At 38.8% G+C, this 23,475-nt stretch overlaps 1 protein-coding gene across 11 annotated transcripts in view; it reads left to right on the forward strand.

Moving 5' to 3' along the window:
- Window positions 1-23,475, forward strand: part of LOC116583896 (lysine-specific demethylase 6A-like) — a 167,194-nt gene that overhangs the window by 41,793 nt on the left and 101,926 nt on the right. For 10 of the 11 annotated variants that reach the window (XM_032331883.1, XM_032331888.1, XM_032331887.1 and 7 more), the window contains one exon: window positions 20,578-20,636. In XM_032331883.1, coding sequence (XP_032187774.1) covers window positions 20,578-20,636 — 59 coding nt within the window. Of the gene's footprint in view, window positions 1-416; window positions 428-20,577; window positions 20,637-23,475 lie in introns of those variants that run through there. The other variant, XM_032331889.1, reaches the window with a different exon arrangement.

A 23,475-nucleotide genomic window follows, 5' to 3' on the forward strand; every position in this document is an offset into this window, starting at 1 on the left:
GTGGGATAGGGAGAAGCAGACTTCTGCTGGGTAGGGAGCACGATGCGGGGCTTGATTCCAGGACTCTAGGATCATGACCTGAGCTGAAGGCAAAGACTTAATGACTGAGCTACCGGGAGCCCCTGTATGTCTGGTTCTGGGGTTTTTTTTGTTTGTTTTTCTTTTTCTTTTTTTGCCTCAATTCTTACATTACTGCTTTCTTTGGCAGAAAGCAAATTTTTAAATATAATTTAATTTTTCAGACTTTTCTCACTTTATCTTTTTTGAATTATTTCATTAGGGTTTGCTTTAGGGCTTACCCATGTACATACTAATTTATGAATTTACTTAATTGAAATAATTTACTCCTTGAAATATAGAAACAAAAATTATTTTTATATACCCCTACATATGTGTGTCCTTTTTTATTCTTACAGACTTTATGCCAGTAAGTGTTGCAGTTCCAGCATTTACATTGTTGTAAGGTACACATTGTGTAATAGTGTAATTTTAGAAGATTAGTTTATATAATTTGTCAAGCTTATTTATTTATTTAATTTTTAAAGATTATTTATTTATTTATTTGACACAGAGAGAGAGAGAGAGAGAGATATCACAGGTAGGTAGAGAGGCTGGCAGAGTGAGAGAGAGAGAGAGAGAGAGAGAGAAGCAGGTTCCCCAACGAGCAGAGAGCCCGATGTGGGACTCTATCCCCGGACCCTGAGATCATGACCCGAGCCGGAGGCAGCGGCTTAACCCACTCTGCCACCCAGGCGCCCCTGTCAAGTTAATTTTTTATAAAGATTGTATTTATTTATTTATTTGACACAGAGAGAAAGAGACAGCAAGAGAGGGAACATAAGCAGGAGGAGTAGAAGAGGGAGAAGCAGTCTCCCTGGTGGGGCTCCATCCCAGGACTCTGGGATCCTGACTTGAGCTGAAGGCAGATTGTAAACAAATGACCCATCCAAGCGCCCCAATTTATCAACTTAAAAAAAAAAGAAAGATTATATAGTTTTGTTAGCTTTTTAAATTATTATTTCTGATTCTTGTAATTTTTTTTATGTTTGATTTATTTGTATCCCTCTGTGCCTTTTAACATTTATTTGGGAGGGAAATTTGCTTAATACAGTGTAGGAATTCTGGGTATAATGAATGCACTTTTTCCATAGGCCTTGTATTTTTTTCTCCCTTATTTGATTAATGAACAGGTGGATTCGTTTTGTAAAGTATATTTCCTTCCTGCAGTGTGAAACCTCTGACGATCCTGTTTGGAGGATGCAGCTTTGAGTATGCATGCAGTATGTTTTGGAATGGCAGTGGTTTTTAATGTGGCCACCTTTTTTCCCTCACAACTATCTCCAGCAGTGAAGTTCTACTAGTTGCTTCTATGATGTTTAGTTTTCTTTAAAGATTATTTATTTATTTGTCAGAGAGAACGAGAGAGTGTGCAAGCACAGCACAACCAAGGGGAGAGGTAGATGGGTAGAGAGAAGCAGACTTCTGTCGAGCAGAGAGCCTGATGCAGGACTCAATCCCAGGACCCTGAGATCGTGACCTCATCTGAAGGCAGACAGTTAACTGACTGAGCTACTAAGGCATCCTGATGTGTAATTTCCTGCAGTACTTCAGGACGTAAATTGTTCTACAGATACAGTAATTAAAATTTGGCTCTTTTGCAGTAATAGTTCTATTTTTTTTTTTTTTAAAGATTTTATTTATTTGTTTGACACCGAGCACAAGCAGGGGGAGCAGCAGGCAGAGAGAGAGGGAAAAGCAGATTTCCCACTGAGCCAGGAACCTGATGCAGGACTCGATCTCAGGACCCTGGAATTATGATCTGAGGTGAGGGCAGATGCTTAACAGATTGAGTCACCCAGGCGTAATGAAGTGGTTGTTTGGGATTTGTCCTGATTTCAGGACAGCTTTTGCTGGTTGGCTCTTTCTGTAGGTCCATATGGTAAGCTGTCTCTGACCTGTGGGCTCCTAATTTGCTCCTAATTAGAATGTGTGTGTTCTCTCCCCAGCACAACCAGATAATTTTCAGATACCAGCAGGGTATCCTACAAGTCAACTAAAATATAGTGTCAGGCTCAGTCTCATGGAGGCATCCTCACTCTGCCACCTTCAGTTGCCAAATGAAAGTCCAGGTTGACACTTGTGACAGACCATAGATTGGAGGTTCTTACCATTGTTACCTGAAACTGGGTTCACCTTTTGTTGGGCATTGACCCAAAGACTCAATGAAGCCAAAAGATTGAACCAAGCTAAACAGTTTGAAAAGGAAGGTCTTACTTGGAACAAGTAAAGGAGGGCACTGGGGATTTTTTCAAAGCTGTATGTTCCCAAAAAGAATAGGGGGTAGTTTTAAGGTAAGGGTGTGTACATATTTATGAAGTGGCTTTCACTTGGGGAATACATCGTGGGGCAGAAGTCATCTTAAGTGACCAGTTCCAGGTCTAAGTCATAAGGTCTGGCCAGGGTCTGCATTGCCAGTTCTCTGACTCTAGTTTGAGTGTGGTATTTGAGTGCTCAAATGTGTCTAAATCCTGCAGAGGTAACTCTAGTATCTGTATCAGGTCAATCTTCATTTTTAAATGGTATATGTAGACTGCCTCCTGATTTGGCAGTGTTTGTCTGTTTATTCATAGTATGTTTGGAGACCTTAAAGAACTTTGTCAGGAAAGCCATGTGTGTTTGTATTTTTCTGGGGACCAGTATCTCCTTGTGCTTATATTTATGTGTAAGGTTGGAAGAAGCAGGCATTTGGAAGAGATGCATTAGGCAAAATGTGGAGAATATGTGTGGGGCCTCCGTTTTCTCTGAATGTAGCACTCTGAGCTTTTCCACGTATTCATCAACAGGAAGCTCTCTCAGTCCCACTTGTAGATTTAGGACACTTTATTACATAGATACGATTGACTAAATCATTGATCATTGAAGACTGAACTCAATCTCTAGCCCCTCTCTCCTCTCTGGAAGTTGGAAGTATGGAGCTCCTATCACATGGTTGGTTCCTCCGATGACCAGCCCTATTCTTAGGTAACCTAGGGGCACCAAATATATATTTCTTATTATAAAACTATATCACAAGGTTTACCTTAAATATCTAAGTCTTTTGTTTTACCACAGTGTTGACTCATTCTGAGAGTCATCTTATTCTTGAATTCCTCCATTATTCATTGGTAAGTGAAGTCAGTAGTTTTGGTAAAGCCTTGTAGCTTAGTGAAGCTCTCTTCTCTGCCAAGATCTCCTGAACTACAGTTTTTTATTTGGGTCTTGGGACAATGGTAAGTAAGGTTTTCATGAATACTCTTGTTTGACGGAGTTAAAATGCTAAATGGGATGTTTGGCAGTAGCCTCAGATCTTCTCAAACTTGCCTCTTCTGGTGTGGCCACCTTCTAAGTGCTCTCTTTCAACATAAGAGTCTTTGCCCCATGAATGGTGATTTCGTATGCATGAGAGAGGTAGCCATCCGTTCTCCTAATCCTGTTCCCACCTTCTGTCAGATGGAGTTTAGTTCTGCAACATACAGCTAGCTATTACTCCTTTCTGGAAGATAGACGATCCCTTTACTTGGGAGCCGGGGCAGAAGAAACCTGTATTCTAGACTGCACCCTTCTGAGATGATGTTTCTGTCACAGTAATGTAAGAGAGTAGATGGAAGGTTTCATGGTTCAAAGTCCAGAGATGAACCTTTTTTGTAGATTAATAGTTTTTCTTCCACTAATGGTATTGCATTTGCTATACAGTGTTAAGACATTTGCAGATATTTTAAGTGGTTATACTTTTTAAAAAATACTCTATTTATTTGACAGAGTATTAGGGGGAGCAGCAGAAGGAGAGGGAGAAGCAGTCTCCCCACTGAACAGGAAGCATGATGTGAGGCTCAGTCCCAAACCCTGGGATCATGACCTGAGCTAAAGCCAAACACTTAACCAACTGAGCCACCCAGGAGGCCTGATTGTACTCTTTGCAATGTTCACCATTTTTTCTGGAAGCGAGTCCACCTTACATTATGATGTAGAACATTGAATTACCACTTACAGTTTTATATTTATTTGTGTAGTTTGATTTAACCATAATGCCTCTTTTGGGGAATGTTCAATAGTGCTCTTGAAAAGAACTTAGTGTAATGTTTACATAATGTAGTCTTTTCTACCCTTTAATCTTTTTTTTTTTTTTTAAAGATTTTATTTATTTATTTGACAGACAGAGATCACAAGTAGGCAGAGAGGCAGGCAGAGAGAAGAGGAAGCAGGCTCCCTGCGGAGCAGAGAGCCTGATGTGGGGCTCCATCCCACAACCCTGGGATCATGACCTGAGCCGAAGGCAGAGGCTTTAACCCACTGAGCCACCCAGGTGCCCTACCCTTTAATCTTAATGTGTTTTTATATTTGAAACATGTTTCTTTTTGTCAGCATATAAACAGTATCTTGTTGTGTGTATGTGTGTGTTTTATCTGTTCTTTAGATCTCTGGTTTTCTTTTTTTTAACTGATAAGTGCTTTTTACTTTCTTTCTTTTTTTTTTTTTTTTTTAAAGATTTTATTTGTTTTAGAGAGGGCACAAAGGGAGAGGGGTAGTGAGAAGCAGACTCCTTACTGAGCACAGAACCCGATGTGGAACTCAATCCCAAGACTCTTGAGATCATGACCTGAGGTGAAGGCAGATGCTTAACAGACTGAGCCACCAGATCCCCTGATCTTGCAGTTTTAACTGTGCAGCTAGGACAGAGAGGCCATACCTCGAGGAGTCCCAGACAGCCAGTACAGATTTAGCCACTTGCCACTGACAAAATCTAGTGGTAGATGGTGAAATAAGGAGTTGATTTCACTGAGGCTGACATCAGGAAGACAGTGGACTGAGGACTCAAAAAACTGTCTCCAAAATACTGAAAAGAGTTCTAAGTTTATGTAAGGAGATTGTGGGATAAAAGTGGGTAGGTATATGCATGTAGGCAGTAAAGGTCGGGTCCATCCATCATTGTCTTGAGGTCAGTCCCAGGGTTCTTGCTAGTTAGGTTAGTCCTTACGGCTTGAGGGGTAGTTTTGTTGCCCATCAGGAAATGTTTTTTGTCCTCCGCGTCTTTTGCTTCAGTTGAGAGATAAGCTGGAAAAGAAGAACTTAATCATTTAGTACACATAGAGATCAGAATGGAAGTAGTTGAAGTTCTATTTTGATAGGAATTTTTAATCCATTTGTTTTTTTTTTAAAGATTTTATTTATTTAACAAAGAGAGATCACAAATAGGCAGAGAGAGAGGCAGAGAGAGAGGAGGAAGCAGGCTCCCTGCTGAGCAAAGAGCCGGATGCGGGGCTCGATCCCACGACCCTGGGATCATGACCTGAGCTGAAGGCAGAGGCTTTAACCTGCTGAGCCACCCAGGTGCCCCTAATCCATTTTTATTTAATATAAATTACTATTTTTTTCATACTTGGTTTTTTATTATTATTACTGTTTTTTTATAAACATATAATATATTTTTATTCCCCAGGGGTACAGGTCTGTGAATCGCCAGGTTTACACACTTCACAGGACTCACCATCCCCAATGTCCATAACCCCACCCCCCTTCTCGCAACCCCTGTCTCCCCAGCAACCCTCAGTTTGTTTTGTGAGAGTAAGAGTCACTTATGGTTTGTCTCCCTCCCAGTCTCATCTTGTTTCATTTATTCTTCTACCCCTTTATCCCCCCATGTTGCATCTCCACTTCCACATATCAGGGAGATCATATGATAGTTGTATTTCTCCGGTCGACTTATTTCGCTAAGCATGATACCCTCTGGTTCCATCCACGTCGCAAATGGCAAGATTTCATTTCTTTTGATGGCTGCATAGTATTCCATTGTGTGTATATATATCACATCTTCTTTATCTATTCATCTGTTGATGGACATCTAGGTTCTTTACATAGTTTGGCTGTTGTAGACATAGCTGCTAATTAACATTCGGGTGCATGTGCCCCTTCAGATCACTATGTTTGTATCTTTAGGGTAAATACCCAGTAGTGCAATTGCTGGGTTGTAGGGTAGTTCTATTTTCAACATTTTGAGGAACCTCCATGCTGTTTTCCAGAGTGGTTGCACCAGCTTGCATTCCCACCAATAGTGTAGGAGGGTTCCCCTTTCTCCGCATCCTCGCCAGTATCTGTCATTTCCTGACTTGTTAATTTTAGCCATTCTGACTGGTGTGAGGGGGTGTCTCATTGTGGTTTTGATTTGTATTTCCCTGATGCCAAATGATATGGAGCACATGGAATTCACTGATCATACTATGTTCCATGCTGTTTGAAGCACCAGGTTTGATAGGATGGGAGAAATGATGCCATCTATGTGGTGGAGTATTGCAGAGCTATAGGAAGGTTCTGTAGTAGGCCGTATATCTTTTGAATCATCATCCACGTTTTTTCTCTCTCTGTTTTTTCTTTTTTCATCCAGTGTATCATATATCTAGTACTCACGGGTCCAGGAATTAAGGGGTAGAAATAGGAGTGCCACAGTTTTTCTTTTTGGGTTCTTTGACTTTAAATTCTGCTGACAGAGGTTTTAGTTCCAGAAAAGGATTATCTCCAGCAGCAGGAAATGCTGTGATTCCCCTGAATGGGAATTAAGAATGCCACTTCATATACCAGGCTCTTCATGCCTGTGGGATAAGGGATTTTTTTTTTTTTTTTTAATTTGACAGAGATCACAAGTAGGCAGAGAGGCGGAGGGGAAAGGGGGAGGAGGAAGCAGGCTCCTTGCTGAGCACGGAACCCCATGTTGGGGCTAGATCCCAGGGTCCTGGGATTGTGACCTGAGCCGAAGGCAGAGGCTTTAACCCACTGAGCCACCCAGGTGACCTGGATTAAGGGATTATTAACTGCTGTGTTGACTTAGCATCATTCTTGCTAAGGATTTTATTTTATTTTATTTTTTAAAGATTTATTTATTTATTTATTTGACAGGCAGAGATCACAAGGAGGCAGAGAGGCAGGCAGAGAGAGAGAGAGGGAAGCAGGACCTCGATCCCAGGACCCTGAGATGATGAGCTGAGCCAAATGCAGCGGCTTAACCCACTGAGCCACGCAGGCGCCCTTGCTAAGGATTTTAAAAGGAAGTACACAAGTGGGCCTAGGAGAAGGCTCAGGAATCTGAATAAAAAATTCCAGGGAACCTGGATGGTCCAGTTGCTTGAGCATCTGGCTTTTGGATTCCGCTCAGGTTGTGATCTAAGTGTAGGGGTGGTAAGATTGAGCCACTTGTTGGGCACTGAGTTGATTGGGTTTCTCACTCCCTCTGTTCCTCCCCACCATGCTTTCTTGCTCTCTCTTTTAAACGAAATCTTCATTTATTTTTTTAAAAGATTTTATTAATTTATTTGACAGTGGGAAAGAGATCATAAACTTAGGTACAGCAGCAGACAGAGAGAGGAGGGGAAGCAAGCTCCCCACTGAGCAGAGAGCCAGGTGTGGGGCTTGATCCCAGCACCCTGAGATCATGACCCGGGCTGAAGGCAGAAGCTTAACCCACAGAGCCAACCATGTGCCCCTTAAACGAAATCTTTAAAAAATATATATTCCTTTTCTTAGAACAACAAAAGCCCATTTATTGTTCAGTATCCTTTCATTCATTAAGGAACTGCTGAATTCTAAGTTGAGACAAGTATCAGAGGGTATGCTTTATGGTGCTAGCCATCAGGCATTTAAGAGAAGTTTCTATGAAAATAAGAGAAGAACAGTGATTAATGTTAAAAATCAGTTTCTGATTTCAGAGAGTATCCTGTTAAGATTTTGTGATGTTGGGTTGAAAGCTCTTTAGATGGAAGGGTAAGGACAGCAGTGGCAATCTAATGGATTGCTGGTTTGCAGTTTGGGTGTCTGTGGTGATGGTATTTGCTGTCCTGTTGAACTGAGTACCCCACATAAGCACCAGGCAGAAAGGTTGTGTATTCATGATCTCTTGCAGTGATTTCCTTGAGGTTTGTATCAGGTATTCAATTTTAACTTGGAGGGATTCAGGGGAAGGCCATTAGCTTTAAATTATTCCAAATAGAATGGAGAAAATCAGAAAGTTCAGTTGGGGGAGTTGTAGCCAGATATTGGGGGAAAGTAGAAGAATTTGGGGTTTGAAATGGATTGACAAGGGCCAATTTGGTTGGCTCATTTGGTTAAGCATTTGCCTGGTGATTTTAGCTCAGATCATGATGTCATGAATTTGAAGTTGGCTTGAGATTCTCTTCCTCTCTTTTTTCTCTCTGCCCCTCCCCCCATACTTAGGTGTTCTCTCTTTCTGTATCTAAAATAGATTAAAAAAATTTTTTTTTTTTTTTTTTTTTAAAAGAGAGTGGCGGGGCATCTGGGTGTTTTAGTAGGTTAGGGCCTCTGCCTTCGGCTGGAGTCATGATCTCAGGGTTTTGGGATCGAGCCCACATGGGTCTCTCTGCTCGGCAAGGAGCCTGCTTCTCCCCTCCTCCCACCTGCCTCTCTGCCTACTTGTGATCTCTGCCTGTCAAATAAACAAATAAAATCTTAAGAAAAAAAAGGAAACTAAGAGGGGCACCTGGGTGGCTCAGACATAAAGCATCTGCTTTTGATCCCAGGATCGTGGGATTGAGCCTGGAATCTGGCTCCCTGCTCAGCGGGGATCCTGCTTCTCCTTGTCCCACTCCCTCTGCTTGTGTTCCCTCTCTCGCTCGCTCTCTCTGCCTCCCTCCCTCTCTCTCGAATAAATAAATAAAATCTTTAAAAGAAGAGTAAATAAATGAAAATAGAGAGATAGACTGGCAAAATGTGCAAGATGGGACCCCAAAAAAAGATACAGTTTGCACTGAAACATAATTTTTCTCTATTCAATTAGGGTATTTGGAGTAATACTAATTTGTTTATACAGTAAATCTTGTATCATTAAACTTGGTCCTGATTTTTTTAAGATTTTATTTATTTATTTGAGATAGAGAGCAAGCAGGAGAGCAGGAGCAAGGGAGCAGAGGGAGGGGGAGAAACAGACTTCTAATGAGCAGAGAGCCTGACTTGGGGCTCCATCCCAGCACTCCAGTGACTCGGGGCTCCATCCCAACACTCCAGGACCATGATCCGAGTTGAAGGCAGACGCTTCACCAGCTGACCCACATAGGTATCCCTTGGTATTTTTTATTTCTGAAAAATTTTATCTATCTTTATAAAAAATTCCATAACCCCCAAACTTGGTGTGAATATGTATGTAAATGTAGCAAGAATATTGATTGGCCACATAGGTACTTGAGTTGACTTGGGACTTTTCGTAAGAAATCTCGGATTGTGGGATGCTTGGGTCGCTCAGATGGTTAAGCGTGCCTTCAGCTTGGGTCATGATCTAGGTTGTGGGATTGAGACCCACATAGGGTTCCTGGCTCAGCAGTAGGGACTCATGCTTTCTGTCTGTGTCTCTCTGTCTCAAATGAGTAAATAAAATTTTTTTTTTTTTTAAAGAAATCTCTGCTTATACTTTTCTAAGTCTCTTGAACACAGGAACACCTTGCCTCTAGATTTTTCCTGTAGTACAAGTAGATTTGCATGAATTACTTTGTTCTTGGGATCCCAAAAGTATACTGAGATTCCTGGGTCAGCCTGGATATAACCTTCTTTTTGAAATGTAAGGTGGAAAACCCTGTACAACAGGTGCAATGTGATTTTCTCAAGCAAGTAATCTGTCAGTACCAAAGGGAAATTGGTCAACTACTGGGGAAATGGAGGAAAGGAAAATGATGTTTAGAAGACAGGACATTCCTTAGGATGTCTCGTAATATTGCAGTGCCCTGGGATTAATGTCAGTAGGAAACTATAAAAACGGAATCCAGTGCTGCTAATGGTCAGTTTTAGAATACATAATTGGAATAGAGTCACTTAGCAGCGGAGAATCTGGAAGGTTCTTATTTGTCCCTTGAAATATGAAGTAAGGACTCTTGGGTTGGGAAGGGTCATATGGAAACCATTAAAACTGCCTCTGCTAAGGAAAACAGTAATTCAGAAATCCATATTCACATCTTTTATCTGGTCTGTGCAGAACACAGGTAGACCTTAAAGACTAACAGTGGATGTGGATTATTTTAAGCTTAACCTAGTGGTAATTGTAACTTCATAATGTAGTTTCATTAATTGAGGGAGAGATTTATTTATTCCAGAGAGAGAGCAAGCAGGGGTGGGGTTAGGGGCAGAGGGAGGGAGAAAGTCCAGCAGACTTCCCATTGAGAGCTGAACCTGGCATGGGGCTTGCTCTCACCACCCTCTTGAGGCTGTAAAACCAGAGACAAGAGCTGGACACTCAAAACAATTGCACAACCCAGGCACTCCACTCATATCCCTTTTGAATTAGTATTTTTGTATTCTTTGGGTAAATACCTAGTAGTGTAATTGTTGGATTGTAGGGTAGGTCTTTTTTTTAACTTTTGAGGAACCTCCATACTATGTCCCAGAGTGGCTGCACCAGTTTCCATTCCCAGCAATAGTGTTAAGAAATTCCCCTTTCTCTTCATCCTGGACAACACTTGGCGGTATCTTATGTTGTTGATTTTAACCATTCTGACAGGTATTGGGTGATATCTTATTGTGATTTTGATTTATAGTTCCATGATGATGAATGATGTTGAACATCTTTGTATCTGTTGTTGGCCAAGTAAGAAACAAAACAAATAAGCAAGGTGGAGGGGGTAGGTGGGGAAGAAAGTGCCAAGCAAGAAACAGATTCTTGACTTTACAGAGAACACATTCATGATTTCCAGAGGGGGGCTGGATGAGGAGCTGGGTGAGGGGCTGGCTGAATTGGTGATGGGGATTAAGGAGTGCAGCCATTGTGATGAGCATTGGGTGATGATTAGAAGTATTGAATCACTGTATCATACACCTAAAACTAATTTGGTATGTTAATACTGGAATTTGAATGAAAATTTGAAAAAAATTCCACATACAAGTAAGTTCATGCAGTATACATCTTGTGTGATTTATTTCATTTAGTGTAATAATCCTCAAAGTCTTTCCATGTTTTAACAAATGTACAAAATTTCTTTCCTTCTTCCCTCCCTTCCTTAATTTTCCATTGTGTGTGTATCTGTCTCTCATATTCTCTTTATTTGCTCATCCATGCATGGACTTAGGTTGTTTTCCATGTATTGGCTAATACAAATAATGCTATAGTAAAAATCCAGATGGCGGATATCTCCTGAGTTAGTAACTTTGTTTTCTTTGGGTATATGCTTAGAGGTCAAATTGCTGTATCAGGTATAGTTGTAGTGTCTCCCCCCCCCCTTTTTTTGAGAGAATCCTTTGCTCTATCAAATTTCAGTCCCTCCAACAGTGTGCCAAGCTCCCTTTTGCCTACATTCTCAGCAGGGCTTATCTCTTGTCTTTTTTTTGTAGTAACAAGTGTACAGTGTTTTCTCATAGTTTTGACTTACTGATGATTAGTATTAACAGCTTTTCATGTAGCAGTTGGCCATTGTCTTCTTTGGAAATAATATCTATTCTGATCTTTTGTCTAAGTAGGCAAATGTGCCTATTTGCCTTTTTTTTTTTTTTTTTAAGATTCTGGTTTTTCGTTTTAGTTTTGAGAGAGAGCACAAATGAAGAGAGGGGTCAGAGGCAGAGGGAGGACAAGCCGACTCCCTGCTGTGCAGGGAGCCTGGTGTGGGACTCTATCCCAGGACCCCAGTATCATGATTTGAATGGAAGACAGATGCTTTATCAACTGAGCCACTTTGGCTTTGTCTCTTTAAAGGAAAAGTGATTCTCATAGGTAGCATATCATTGGACCTTGTTTTTTTGTTTTTTGTTTTTGTTTTTTTAAATCCATTCAGGCATTCTTTGTCTTTTCAGTTGAAGAATTTAATCCATTTCTGTTTAAAATAATAATTGATAACAAGGATTTGTAAAATGTCATTTTAATATTCTCTGATGTATTATAGATACTTTGTTCTTTTTTCCTTCTCTTGGTGTTCTCTTTTGTGATTTGATGCCTTTTAGTGGTGTGTGATGACTTATTTTTTATAGTAATTCTTTACATAACTGCAAATTTTTCCTTTGTATTTACCATGAAGCTTACAAAAAATATCTTTTAAATAACTTTCTGCTTTAACTTTATACACATACAACTTATATGTACATACATACAAGTTTATATATATAAAAAAGTTTTTCCATTAACATTTTGATGTTTTAATTAATGTATTTTACATAATTTATCCAATAATAAAATTATTATTAAAGTTACATTTAAAGTTATTTTTAATACTTATATTTTAAAGTTACATTTAAAGTTACATTTAAAGTTATTTTTAATACTTATATTTTTAAACCTTTAAATTAGATTTGTAAATAAATTATATACCACTGTCAGTATATTAAGAGAATCTGGATTTGACTGTGTATTTACCTTTACCAGTGAGTTTTACACAGACATTCATGTTTTTACAGTGTTAATTAACATCTTTTTATTTTTCCTGAAAACTCACCTTGGAATTTCTTGTACAGGTATAGTGATGATGAAGTTTCTCAGTTTTTGTTTGTTCAGGAAACAAACAAAAAGGTGTCCTTCTAAAGGACACCTTTCAGAGTTGAGAGTTTTTCTTCCAGTATTTCCAGTATTTCAATTCTGCCTTGCAGAATTTCTGGTGAGACATCTGCTTATGGTCTTGGTGTTCTATTCAAAATTTGGGTAGGTCAAGAAATTTGTTTCCCTTTCTGGGCAGAGTCATGGAATTATTTTCTTGGCTATTAAGGGCTGGATGTTTGAGCACACTAATGAGATGGGGTGGCTCACCAAGCCCTCTTGGACAGGTAGGACCATTGTGTCAGTTATCCAGATAGGCAGAGCTGATGGTAAGTTCTCCGGTAAAGTGCTGCGGTAAGGGGAGCTGTCAGTTGGGTAATGCATCTTCCTAAATGTGTTCTAGTTAGGCTTCCTGATAGAGTGGGATTGGAGACTATACTTAACAGTGGGTAGAGCCAAGGAATGGCTTTTCTGCTCCTTAGAGTCGTAGTATAGGCTCAAAGGCTGGCATGCCTTGCTGGCTAGGGACTTGAATCTGAGAGAACTGCAAACTGAGCTCCTTGACCAGCTGGACTTTCCAGTCATGGCCTCTCTGCTCAAATGCTGATTTTTTTTTTTATTTTTTTAAGATTTTATTTATTCATTTGACAGAGATCACAAGCAGGCAGAGAGGCAGGCAGAGAGAGAGGAGGAAGCAGGTTCCCAGCAAAGCAGAGAGCCGGGTGTGGGGCTCGATCCCAGGACCCTGGGATCATGACCTGAGCTGAAAGCAGAGGCTTTAACCCACTGAGCCACCCAGGTGCCCCTCAAATGCTGGTTTAAGTAGTGTTACAAGGTGGAGTATGCATCTTTCCTGATTTAATGGCGTGGAGGATGCACTTTGCCTAGGTAGACCTGTAAATTAATTTTCCTGACTTAATAGGGTAGTAAAATAGACTTCAGAGCTGGAAAGGCTAATTGTTTGGTGTCCTGCATCAGGCAGAACTTTGTACTGAATTCACTCTTCTGACAGGGCTGGTGGCTTGGTTCTGCAGGTAGTCAGAGTTGCTGGCTAGCATCACTACTTTGGTGCCACTGCAAAGAGGACTTTGTTTAACAAGATCTATGTGCTCGTTACTTTAAGTCCCTCTCCTCTCCTGCCTTCCTCAATCACATTTTGGTTCTTAGCAGAAAGTCTCACATGTTCTGTCCAACATCTCTCTGAGATGAGCCTGTAGTGTAGTGGGCAGCTCTGAAATGAATCCATAATGGAAGGGGAGCTAGATGTCCATGTTGGACTCTACAGACTTTAGGCCTGGGGGTGTCCTCTTGATATGTTCCTAGCTTGGAGGTGGGTCAGTGCAGTAAGAATATAGCTATTTGTCTGACGATTCTAATGTGTGCTTCTCAGTCTCTGTGGTTCAGGGATGTGCTTTAGTCTCTACTCTTGTGTTCTGCAATTTTCACAGTATTCTCCTTTCTGTTGCTACTTGTAAATTGGTCTTTTAGTGAGGGGGAAGTCTGGAATGACTTGGGTTGTATCCTGATAATATTATCCTGGCACCAAATAACTATTACCCATATACATTTTTAAATTTTTATTTATTTATTTTTTTGACTGGGGACCATGGGGTCCAGAGTTGGAGAGAGAGAGCACACAGCAGGGAGAGCAGCAGAGGAACAGGGAGAAGTGCGCTCTCTCCTGAGCATGGACCCCAGTGTGAAGCTCCATCCCAGGACTGAGCTGAAGGCAGCTGCTTAACTGACTGAGCCACTCAAGCACCCCTACACTCTTACCTACTTAACAGCAAAATTTTTCCTTCCTTTCCCATGACTCTCTGCTCCGGTGGCAAAGAGGTGTTCATTCCAAAGAGAGGAATTTTTCCACCAGGAGATATAACAATGATTCTATCATACTGAAAGTTGAGATTGCTCCTTGGTCATTTGGACTCCTCATTTGTTGATTTGAATTAACAACAGGCAAGGCAGAGAGTTCCTTTTTCTGGCTATGCTGATTCATCTTGATATGCAGGGCGAAATTGGATTCTTGTTGCACAGTGGATGTAAGGAAGATTATATATTTAATATTGTAGATCCCTTAGTGCATCTCTTAACACGACCATGCCTTTTGATTTAAGGTCATAGGAGAACAACAAAAACTCATCACAGGGTGGAATAGTAATGGCCCAGACCTTTTAGGAATGGTTGGTTAAATCCTAGCAGGTAAAGAATGATGACTGGTTGAAGTGATTTATTGATAGCAAAGGGAATAGAGAATGATTAATGAAAGAAAATAGTTATAAATACCAGATATGATCCTGTGACTATAGCACCAAACACTTTAAATTGTCAAGTGTGCATAAAGTATTTTTTTCTTCCTTTCTTACTTTACTCTCTGATTATGTAATGTAATATGTATCAGTTTTATATCATAGTATTTAAGAATTTATTTATAGAATTTTAAGGAGAAGTGGTACTGTGACTGAAGGTCTTTATCTCCCCTTCTGTAGAGGTAGTTACCCTGTTCTGGTGGTGTCTGTGCTCACCACTATACCAACAACACCCTATTCTGGGTTGTATACATGATAGTTGTACCAAGTTCAGAGTTACACTTGTATAATCTTTTCTTTTTTTTTTTGCCACGGTGTGAAGGGAGTGGACTTTTTTCCTTTCTTACAGTTAATTTTATATGAGAGCCCAGTTAGACTGTGCCTAAATGTCTGTTTAACATTATTTGGGTATGGCTTTAAGGTTTCTTGATGAGATTAACCTATCTGTAGCCGAGCGAAAGCTGATTTTCCTTCTCAATGTTTGAGACCTAATTAGTACCGAAAGGGTGACCATCCTGTTAATAGGTCTTTGAACTATGATTCTGTAGTTTCCGGCCCTTGTACTGGAATTAAAACATCTATTTTTCTGTTTCTGACTTGATTATTCAGATCACTGTATTTGTCAGCCTGCATAATCTCAAGTCAGTTAGTTCCCTCTAATAAACAACAGACACACAGATGAACATACACACCTTCTCTCCTTCCTTGTTGGTTCTCTTTTCCTGGAGATGCATTATATAACATTGAAACCTTTTAAATGCAGTGTTACAAACCTTATTCCAAGATAAATTCTTTTTAAAAATGCCTTTGTTTCATGTGTATTGCAGTTATGTTTTAGTTAATTTCTCATCATTGTATGTAATTTAAAGAACTTAAGTTCAAAATTGTTAATTTTGGAGTTTGGCAAACTTTTTAATAGATTTGACTATAAATTTTATTTATTTTTAAAAATTCTTTTTAAAGATTTTATTTATTTGGCAGAGAGATCACAAGTAGGCAGGGGCAGGCAGAGAGAGGAGGGGGGGAAACAGACTCCCTGCTGAGCAGAGAGACCAATGCAGGGCTCCATCCTAGGACCCTGAGACCATGACCTGAGCTGAAGGCAGAGGCTTAACCCTCTGAGCCACCCAGGCACCCCTTGACTAAGTTTTATTGGCTACATTAAGTTTCTGTCATTTAGTCGTCTTCTTTTTTTTTTTTTTTAAGGTGAACTTGTAAACATGTAAAACCTATTTTTAGCATTGCAGTTTGCATAGAAAGATTGTGAGCCCAAATTGAATACTGAGCCATTCCTTCCTGATGTGTGCTCTAGTGTATCTACTGGATACACGATTGTAGTATGTCTACAATTAACACTACAGTTAACACTACAATTTAATTGTAGATTAAATTGTAGTGTATCTATAATTAACAGTATTTCTATTCATTTCCTTTTTTTTTTTTTATTTAAGATTTTATTTATTCATTTGACAGGTCTCACAAGTAGGCAGAGAGGCAGCCAGAGAGAGAGGGGGAAGCAGGCTCCCCGCTGAGCAGAGAGCCTGATGTGGGGATGTGGGGCTCAATACCAGGACCCCAGGATCATGACCCAAGCCTAAGGCAAGAGGCACTGAGCCACCTGGATGTCCCTCTATTCATTTTCTTTGAGAAGTTACACATTTTCTATTATTGTCTTTGTCCCAAAGAAATTTATCATTTTAAGGGGAGGTCTGTGTGTTCATAGCCTGCTTAACAACTACGTTTTTCTCAGTCATCCCAGGGGACTCATAAATATCAGACTCAAGAGCTAGGTGATTGGGTGACAATCACCGGAATACCAGTCTTAAAAGTTGGGCACCTAAATGTGTGGTCCAGACACATTGCTCCTTAAGGTGAAGACTGGAGTTTACATCATGATTTTTTTTTTTTAAGTATTTTATTTATTTATTTGACAGAGATCACAAGTAGGCAGAGAGGCAGGCAGAGTGAGAGGGAGGAAGCAGGCTCTCCGCCGAGCAAAGAGCCCGATGTGGGGCTCGATCCTAGGACCCTGAGACCATGACCTGAGCTGAAGGCAGAGGCCTAACCCACTGAGCCACCCCGGTGCCCCTACATCATGATTTTGAGAGGAAAGTGTGGTGGGAGTGTTTTGGTCTTTTCCGCCTGTTCTGATACGGGTATTTTCTTAGTTCCTTAGTTCCTATGTAGAAGTCAGCTAGTTTCTGGTATATTTGACGCAACCCTGGAGAGAGGGGAAGTTAGAAGCCTCCCATATATCTCATCATCTTTGTAAAATTCAGCAAAATTAACATTTTTTTAAACATAGACACTTCATACAGGGTTATTAAAATGATAATCATATGAAACTATAATTATTTAACGGGAGTTTGTGATGGACACTTTGACAAACTATAAATCCTCTAAACCTCACTTGATTTCTGATTGATACAATGCAAGGATTTATTTATTTTATTTTTTTTTTTTTTAAGATTTTATTTATTTATTTGACAGACAGAGATCACAAGTAGGCAGAGAGGCAGGCAGAGAGAGAGAGGAGGAAGCAGGCTCCCTGCTGAGCAGAGAGCCCGATGTGGGACTTGATCCCAGGACTCTGAGATCATGACCTGAGCCGAAGACAGAGGATTAACCCACTGAGCCACCCAGGCGCCCTAGAAAATTATTCTTAATCTTCAAAGTAGGAGGGCGCCTGGGTGGCTCAGTGGGTTAAGCCGCTGCCTTCGGCTTAATCTTCAAAGTAGGTATAAAAATAACAAAAAAGATTTAGGATCATTTCAATGTAAGGTTTTTTGGTGTCCTTTTGCATAGATCACCATGATTGTCTCTGAGAATACCCTTGAGATTTTCCTTTGATTGGGGTACACTGATATTATTTGGATGTGTTGCTCTTCTTTTTCTCCAAAACCTTGTCTTTTTTAGTCTTCCCATCTTAGTAGCTAGGAAGAGATAACCTCTTATTTTAAGGAAGAATATCTTATTAAGATTTTGGTTTTCATTGCTGTGAAAGGTAATGATAAGCATTTCTCCATACATTTACTAACTGTTGTAAGCTTTATTTTTTAATTGAAATATATTTGATATATAACATTAAAAATTAAGATGTATATATGCTAGTTATATATATATATGCATATATATAGTAATATGGTTGTCACTGTAGCAATAATTAGCATCTCACATTGTATAATTATCATTTCTTCTTGGTGGTTGGAATAGGAACTTTTTGGCTTTTTTGTTGTTGGGCAGCAAAGCAGGGTTTATTGAGTGATAGTAAAGTGATGGTACAGAGCTCCCGAAGAGGGTTGTCCAAGTTTTTGTTGATAACACAGTATGGTTTTCTGTGATCACTGTACTGTGCACTAGATCTGGAGGGGTTATTTTGCTATTCACTGGTAGTTTGAAACAAAACCTTTCTTACCCGTTCACTTCTCTTACCCTGATAACCACCACTTACTCTGTTATAACAGGTTTGGCATTTTTAGATGCCACAGGTGATTGACACCATATAGTACTTGTTTTTCCCAGACATATCTTACTTAATCATCATTGCTCAGGGTCTACCCATATTGTCACAAGTGGGAGGATGTATTTTCTTATGGCTGCATAATACCCCAGTGGGTTTATGCACTATATCTTCTTTATCCACTCATCTGTTGATGGTATGTTAGGTAGTTTCCATGTCTTGGCCAGTGTGAATAGTTTTGCACTAAACATGGGGGTGCATATATCCTTTCAGTACCTTGTTTTCATTTTGTTTGGATAAACGCCCAAAAGTGGAATCACTCTGTTATATGGTAGATCTAATTTTTTAAAGAACTTGCAAATTATTTTCCATAATGGCTCAACCAATTTATATTTCAGCGGTGTACAAGTTTCCCTTTTTTCCATATCCTTGCATATACCTGTTACCTCTTCACATTCTCATTAGGAGAAGTAAAAGGTGGTATTTCATTATGCTGTTGAATTTTATGTCCCTGATGGTAAGATGTTGAGCATCTGTGTTTTTTTTTTAATTTTTGTTATTGTCATTTTTCATTTTTTTGTTTGCTTGCTTGCTTGTTTTATCTATTGGTAATCTGAATGTCTTCTTTGGAACAGGTCCTCTGGTTATTTTATTTTATTTTACTTTTTTAAAAGATTTTATTTATTTATTTGGCAGAGAGAGAAATCACAGGTAGGCAGAGAGGCAGACAGAGAGAGAGGTGGGGGGGGAGCAGGCTCCCTATTGAGCAGAGAGCCCCACGCAGAGCTTGATCCCAGGACCCTGAGACCATGACCTGAGCCAAAGGCAGAGGCTTAAGCTACTGAGCCACCCATGCTCCTCCCTCTGGTCATTTTAAAGTAGACTTTTTGTTACTAAGTTCATATGAGTTCTTTATATATTATTATGGATATTAACCCCTTATCTGATACATGGTTTGCAGAAATTTTCTTTTGTAGATTACCTTTTCATGTTTTTATTGTCATTGTTGTTGTGCAGAAGCTTTTACACTTGATGTAGTCCTACTTGATGATTTTTCCTTTTGTTTCTTGTCATACTTAAGAAATCCTTACCAGGGACGCCTGGGTGGCTCAGTTGGTTAAGCAGCTGCCTTCGGCTCAGGTCATGATCCCACGTCCTGGGATCGAGTCCCACATCGGGCTCCTTGCTTGGCGGGGAGCCTGCTTCTCTCTCTGACCCTGCCTGCCACTCTGTCTGCCTGTGCTCGCTCTCATTCTCTCTCTCTGTGACAAATAAATAAAATAAACAAAATCTTTACCCCCCCCCCCAAAAAAAGAAATCCTTACCAAAACCACTGACGGGGAGCTTCTTTTCTACATTTTATTATAGGAGTTTTATGGTATTATGGTATTTATGGTATTGGATTAAGTCTTAGATCTTAATCTTCAAATTAATTTTTAGCCAATTAAAATCAATTAATCATTTACTTTATTATTAATTAAATTAATTAAAATTAATTAAACCTCAAATTAATTTTTGAATTAGTATAAGAAAGGGGTCCAGTTTCATTGTTTCACTGTTCTGCCTGTATTTATCCATTTAAAAAATCCTATTTGAAGACAGTCCTTTTGCCAGCAGGTATTCTTGACTCCCTGGTTGAGTAGTAATAGTAGACTGTATGTAATTGTGGGGGTTTAATTCTGGGCTCTCTATTCTTTGCTCTTAGTCTGTAGGTCCATTTTTATGCCAGTACTGTAGTACTTTCACTAAAATAGATTTGTAATGTAGTTTGAAAGCAGGAAGTATTATACCTTCTGCTTTATTCTTTCTTTGGATTACTTTGGTTGTTTGGGGTCTTTTCTGGTTTCACACAAATTTTAAGATTGTAATTTTGATTGTTTTCACTGTGGACTTCATAAAAAAGAAACTGAAAATATTAATTCAGGTAGTTTGGCTTCTGCATTACATGTTACCTTATGACTTCATTGTTTCTTTTCTTTTCTCTTTTTTAAGATTTCATTTTTTATTTGAGAGAGAGAAGGAGAGAGGAAGAGAGAGAGCATGAGAGGGGGAGGGGTCAGAGGGAGAGGCAGACTTCCAGCTGAGCTAGGAGCCTGATGGGGGACTCCAGGATCATGACCTGAGCCAAATGAAGGTAGTCGCTTAACTAACTGAGCCATGCAGGTGCACCTTCATTGTTTCTTTTAAGTGTATTACAATATGTGGTAGAATTTTGAGAACATAAAAAGCATGTCGTATGTACTAGATTTCTAAATAATCTAAGAGATAGATGTAAAAATTTTTACTGTGGAATTTCTTTTCTTTTCTTCTTTTTTTTTTTTTAACAGAATGCTGCCTTTTTATATGGCCTTGGTTTGGTTTACTTCTACTATAATGCATTTCACTGGTAAGTTGACTTTAAACTTTGTGTTTCAACTTAGTGTGTATGTGTGTGTGATAAACACAGTATTTTACTGCTTGGCTTACCCTCATTGCCTCCATTCAGGAAATCTGTTAACACCTTGTGATCACCAAAAATTCGTAACTTGATTATAAACTCTCAATACCTACAGTTAGGAACAACTCCATTGTTGAGTAACTGATAGTCGTATGTAAGATCTTGTAAAGTACAGGAAATTCTTTGTGTCTTGTCCTTGTTTGTTTTCATTTAAGCTATATGAGAATCTGAGAGTAAATTGCCAGTGTTTTACAATCAGGTTGGATGGATCCTTTGAATATTTTTTTTACAGAGATCGTAAACATTCATTGACCAGTTTTTGTTATGGTTTCCTAAAGTTGGAGATTTAGCTTTTAGTTAGATGACTTTCCCTGCTGTTACTATTCTTGCTCTTTGGCTTTTGGGCTATTTAGAAGGGCTGCATTGTTTGTTAAGTAAACTTACAAATTAGAGATGCTATAAGTTTTTTTCTACTAAATTACATATTGCTTTGAGTATTCTTAAACTTAAGCTAAGTACTTTCCTTTAGATGAATAAACTTTCATCCTTTAGATGAAAAACCTATACTGAGTAGATTAGGACAATTTTAATTAAATTCTCTATAAATTTCTTACAGATCCTAGTCCTAGAAATTTTTTTTTCAAGATTTTATTTATTTGACAGAAAAAGATCACAGGTAGGCAGAGAGGCAGTCAGAGAGAGAGAGAGAGAGAGAGAGAAAAGCAGGATCCTTGCTGAGCAAAGAGCCCTATGCGGGACTCGATCACAGGAGCCCAAGATCATGACCTGAGCCGAAGGCAGCGGCTTAGCGCACTGAGCCACCCAGGTGCCCCTAGTCACAGAATTTTTAATTCTAAACTTTAGAACTAGTTAAGTCCTTTAAAGATTGCTTGATTTTAAAACTCTTATTGTTGATAACGGTAAGTAAGATGTGTATATTTTTATTCCTTCTTACATAATCATATTTAGTGGTAAAAACCAGCCTTATGTTCAGGACCCTAATCTTAATACATATTCTACTAAAAGAAAAAAAGTGGCATCATTTGTACACAATGACATTAGGTTCATAGCCTTCTGATCACTTAAAAATGGGAAGACAGGGGCGCCTGGGTGGCTCAGTGGGTTAAAGCCTTTGCCTTCCACTCAGGTCATGATCCCGGAGTCCTGGGATCGAGCCCGGCATCGGGCTCTCTGCTTGGCAGGGAGCTTGCTTCCTCCTCTCTCTCTCTGCCTGCCTCTCTGCCTACTTGTGATCTCTGTCAAATAAATAAATAAATAAATAATATTTTTTTAAAAAAACGGGAAGACATTAGAAGGTTATAGAAGTGAGAGGTGGGACTTAGAAAATTTTGGAAGAGATCTACTTAGAAATAAGACTATAAGTCACACTAAAGGAATGATTTGTACTTTGCCGTTTCTTAAGATGACTATTTAAATCATTACTTACAGTTAAGATGACTATTTAAATCATTACTTACAGTTCTTTGTGCTAGTAAATACAGTCATTTTAGCCAGCCACAAGAGATTTAGAAGAAATCAAGGTAAGTCTGAGAACAAAGAACTGTAATGTTTAGTAGTAGCGAGGTTTCTATATACCTTATGTTGCATAATTTTCACATAGCTATGATAACTCATAAGCCTTAAAATGAATATAAGAACATAAAGTTAGAAGGGATATAAATTAGTGTAGGTTGAAAATACTGCTTTTACTATTGTGTATGACAATGTTGGTTGTGAATGATGAATGTAAATTTTGATAATTTATTTTTAAGTGATGTCTATATGTTTTTCCTACCTTTTAAAATGCTTAATTTTGTAATAAGTATATGCAGAAACACACTACTTTAAAAGTAGGAACCTGACCCAAAAGGATTTACTAAAGACATATGTTTTCTGTAGCTTACTTTATTATGAGTTTGTTTTATAATACATATTGTAAAATGTGTGTTAATTGAATTATGTTATCGATAAAGATTCCAATCAACAATAGGCTATTAATAATTAGGTTTTGGGTAGTAAAAAGTGGTAAGTGGATTTTCTTGTTATGATGGGAGTTGGTGCCCCTCATCCCTGCGTTGTTGAGGGGTCAGTTGTAATTGAGATTCAAAAATCTTTTTAGCTTGTGTCATACTCTGTTTTTTCTTTTTTGAGGAGATAATAATTTGCATAGATCAAATGCTAAAAAATATTCAAAATACATCTGGCCTATATTTTTCTCTACTCATAATCAAAACATTAAAAAGACAAAATAATTAAGGTGGTACAGAATTCAAGAAAGATAGATAGACAAATGAACATTGACATAGATGAGGAAAGTCAGAAGCAGTCCCACAAATACAGGTTCTTGATTTATGACAAAAGTGTACTCCATTGCTATTGGGATAATAAAATGTATGGAAAAGACTGTATTGTAGGAATTCCATATGGAAGTAGTAAATACTAACTCCTATATGTAACACATTATACCAGTGATAGTTTCCAAGGGGAATGTATAAAAAAATGTGGTGGGAAAAAGGGAAGTTTCTAAAAGTAGATTTATGTGGAGCTGTAAAGAATGAAGATTAACATTCTTATCCTGTTGCTGTTTTAAAAATGTTCCTACCATTTGCTGTCTGACATGCTTCGCAAACATTTAAATTAGTATTTTCACTGAAAATGTTATGAACCCTTTAAAAATTGTTGAATGATTTGTAAATTTTGAGAAAAAAAATAGACTGAGATTCCATACCTATTTCTAACTTTAAAATGGCCATTAGTGATGTTTTTATAAAGTTGTAATTTCTGTTAA

Source organism: Mustela erminea, chromosome Y, assembly GCF_009829155.1.
Source record: "Mustela erminea isolate mMusErm1 chromosome Y, mMusErm1.Pri, whole genome shotgun sequence".
Classification (NCBI taxonomy): Eukaryota; Metazoa; Chordata; class Mammalia; order Carnivora; family Mustelidae; genus Mustela; species Mustela erminea.